This window comes from Pteropus vampyrus, unplaced genomic scaffold (genome assembly GCF_000151845.1).
Source record: "Pteropus vampyrus isolate Shadow unplaced genomic scaffold, Pvam_2.0 Scaffold6, whole genome shotgun sequence".
Lineage (NCBI taxonomy): Eukaryota > Metazoa > Chordata > Mammalia > Chiroptera > Pteropodidae > Pteropus > Pteropus vampyrus.
Window position 1 is genome coordinate 2,343,392 of NW_011888787.1, and position 3,794 is coordinate 2,347,185.

The 3,794-nt window shown below is 41.5% G+C and overlaps 1 protein-coding gene across 1 annotated transcript in view; it reads left to right on the plus strand.

Annotated features, from left to right (window-relative positions):
* The window catches only part of SPAG17 (sperm associated antigen 17), a 162,099-nt gene that overhangs the window by 144,127 nt on the left and 14,178 nt on the right, over positions 1–3,794 (plus strand). Inside the window, exons 37-39 of the mRNA XM_011368749.1 lie at positions 960–1,059; positions 1,279–1,326; positions 3,750–3,793. Coding sequence (XP_011367051.1) covers positions 960–1,059; positions 1,279–1,326; positions 3,750–3,793 — 192 coding nt within the window. The remainder of the gene's footprint in view (positions 1–959; positions 1,060–1,278; positions 1,327–3,749; position 3,794) is intronic.

Sequence of the window (3,794 nt, forward strand, 5' to 3'; positions counted from 1 at the left end):
TCAGATCAACAACAAATAATATTTTAGTATAAATATGTCCCATGTTATATTTGCCCTGTACTTTATCTAGTAACCCTACCTTGTGGCATTTGAATTTATAACCTCTGGCATGAGGGAACAGTCACCACAGAGGTGGGTAGGTTGCCCAATAATGAAGGAAAAACTAAACATATATTTCAAACATACAAGGTTACAAACAGACAGACGCAGGAGTCAAACAGGGTCTTGCATACGTACAGCTGCTCCCGACATGTTAATAGTGCTGATCCCGAGTCAGCACCCCCCAGAACGTTTCCTCAGACGCTAGTCTACGAGATGGCTCCACCAAAACCAAGTTTGATGATAAAATAAGCTTGGAGGATGCTACCTATTGCCTTATTTTCTTCGAAGAGTCACAATGTGCATTAACTAATGAAGGATATAAAAAGTAGTGCACCAGTGAAACTGGTTTAACCTTGAATGAGCCCGAGATTGCCAAGCTTATATAACCGTGGAAACTCGTTTTAACGTCCCACTGAGATTGCGTCCTGTGGAATAAGCTCCGAGAATCACTGCCCCCATTATCAAACAACCATCGTATTATATTCATATCCTTAGATTTAGATCCTTAGATTTTTTTTGTTAAGAAAAAGAATTTCAGTAAAATGAGTTTTGTTTTTTTTTTTTTTAAGTTTTGGTGCTTCAGAAATGAATAAATCCAGTTAGGTAGAGTGCTGATTCCTTTACTGATATGTCACCACGTTTTACACTTTGATCTTAAGACGTGTTCCTTAGTAGGCTACTTCATAAAAGTGGTCTCGTTTACTGTCATATTTCAGCTCGATCAGGGCAATTCTAGTAAACACTTGACAGATTAAATATAGGCTCTTAGAAAGTATCTCAAATGAGTAATCGGGTACTGCTTGTGTGCTTCGCTGTAAAGAAGTGAGGATAAACGTTTAATGCATCTATTTTTAAAGTTGCAGCCCACCTAACGGATTTATTCAAGCAATCCTTGGTGACTGCTCCTGAATGTCTGCCAGACGCCTTCGATACAGATTTCCTTGAAAAGAAGTGGAAGTAAGCGGATGCAGTGATGGGTTCCGATTAGTGTTAAGCATACGGTGACTGAGGAGACGGAGCGATGCGGTGCCCTAGCTGTGGGTGACCGCAGCAGTGAGCCTCGGTCTCTCATCTCCTCCACTGTTTAGTTTGTCACACCGCAGTGGCTTTTCTTCCATTGCGGGTGCTCTGAGAGCATCGCCCTTTTTCATCATACTTGCCTTTCCTTTCGCCTAGGCACACAGCAGCAGGAAAGAAATGGAAAGAAAAGATAGAACAAAAGAGGTAATTCTGTCCTAACGTGCACATAAGCATGTGAGAAAGCCCAGCTGTGCGGAGTCCTTCGGCGGTGTCCTTCTCTCTCGTCGAAGCCCACTGACCGTTTGGTAGATCCTCCCCCCTCTCCTAAGCAAGAAAGCTCTCGGGTATCTCTGTGCATCAGTGATTTTAATATACTATTAAATATTCTGGAACTTAGTGCGAAGCGGAGCCGTAAACATTCGTGGACGCTGGTGATTCGTGTGAGGAATGTGCTCCAAGCGTAATGTGCTCTGGTTTCCTTTCAGCCCTAGCTGAGGATTCCCACCCCAGCTCTCTTGCCATAAAGAAAGGAAGCCAGACGTATTTATGGGGTATAGCGTAGTATATGTGGTACTATTGTGCACACTCACGTGGCTCCTCTCCAGAGTGACTCCCGGGATGAATATGCTTCTTAATAAAATCGTCTGGGTTTCCTCGTGGAATGTGTCGGAGAAGTGGCGAGATAAGACCTTACGTCTCATGGGCCACCCCTCTATACAGGGCCAGCTCTGAGGTACATAGCGTCTCGTAGACTATCTCTGAAAGTATTTCGAAAGGACTGGTGGCAGTGACTGCCTGCGGGGAAGGAGGTTTGGAGGTTATGAGACACTGTGGGAAGAGACTTCCTTTTTATTATGTACTCTTTAATACTTTTTGAATTATGTTCATGTGTTATTCATTCACATTTTTTAGAACTTTGAAACACTAACAGTTTCCAATTTTAACCGATTGTAGTGGCAAGCCAATGAAAGCTTTTGAAGAAGTAGAACGCGTCATTAGATAAGTGTCAGAGGAGGAGACGTGTTGGCAGCGTGGAAAATGGATTGGGGAGGAGGGTTACGGAAGGAGGAAGTGTCAAGGAAATGGAAGTCGGTCGACAAGTGTCAGATGCTGTGGAAGAATGAGGAAGGAGAAGGAAAAGAGGGATTTGGGTTTATCATTTGGAAGGTTCATTGCTTTCTCTGTGAGAACAGTTTTAAGAGAGCGGTGGACAATCGCCAGACTGCCGTAGATTGATGAATGAACCCAGTGAGGCAGTAGCGATCAGACATTTTAATGGAAATTAAAGTTTATATAGGATGATATTTTGATTCAGCCAGTATTTCCAGAGGGGCCATCTAGTATGTTCCGATTTGATTACTTAACAAACTGTGTGATGCCAGCGTGTGGTTTTACTTCAGGAATTGAGTTTGCTTATCTGTGAAATGAGGATGATTGGACCGCCTAATACCTAATGTCAGTTCACACACTGGGTGGCGAGTAGCTGACTAGCAGGTACACTTACCAAGAGTGTGGGCTGGGAGGCAGGAGACCTGGGTTTGAATTCAGACTTCACCTCTTACTAGTTAGTAATTTAGGGACGGTTAAACTTGACTTCTCTACGCTTTGATTTTTTTGACCAATAAAATGAGAATAATAATAGTGACTCAGAATTATTTTAGGCTTAAATGTAAAGTACTTTGCAAAGTTTCCGGCATGAAGTAAGCCCTTATAATTGAAAACTATTTCAGATAGGATTAGGTTCAGTGCTTTTACAAGAAAGAAGTTTCTTTTTCCTAATTAAAAGACAAGTCAGATGCGGGCAGTCCATAGTGACAGTGCCACACCATCAGTAACTCAAATTCTTTATTTTTATCTGTTCCGTCATTATTAGCACGTGATTTCCATCCTCAAGGTTGCTTCATGGTTGCAGAATGACTGCTGCATCTACAGCCATTTCATCCATATTTCAGGAAGTAGGAAAAGAGATGAGGCAAGGACAAAGGGAAAGCGCCCCGGCTGAGTTAGCTCTCTTTAGAAGCTGTCTGGATGGAGACTTACCCAATGACTCTAGTTTACTTCTCATTGACCTTCCTTGTCGTAAAGAAGGCTGGGAAGTGTAGTTTTTAGCTGGTGTATTGCCTACCCAATATAGGGTTCTGATCTGGGAAAGACAACTAGTGGGATTATCTTGATTGCTTTTATTTTATTTTGTAATCACTGATCACATTATCCACAAACCATTACCCAGGTTTTAGTTTTCGTTCCCACCGCTACTGAAATTATGCAAATTAGTAGAATCTAGCTGGCTTTTAAACCTCAGAGAATTTAAAGACAAGCAAAAAGGTCAACCACGTGGGTTTTTTTTTTTTGTCTTTCGAGCTCAACTGTAAAAGCAAACTACCACCTGGTGTCATCGTTTCCTGTGTTATAGAAAGTCTGATTTCTAGGTAGAGGGCGCAACTAATCCCAGAAGCAGCAAAACATAAACTAGAACAAATTGACCAGAAAAAATGTCTGATGAGTTTATTCTTATCAGTTTTACTGTTAGTGATCCCATTTTCTGTGGGATTTCGAGCTAAAACACAGGCAAATAATATTTTGAAATATTCTGTCTTCTTTTGCATCATTATGGAAATATCGACCAGGAAGGAAATTGAAAACACACACAATTATTTAATGGAGATTAAGAA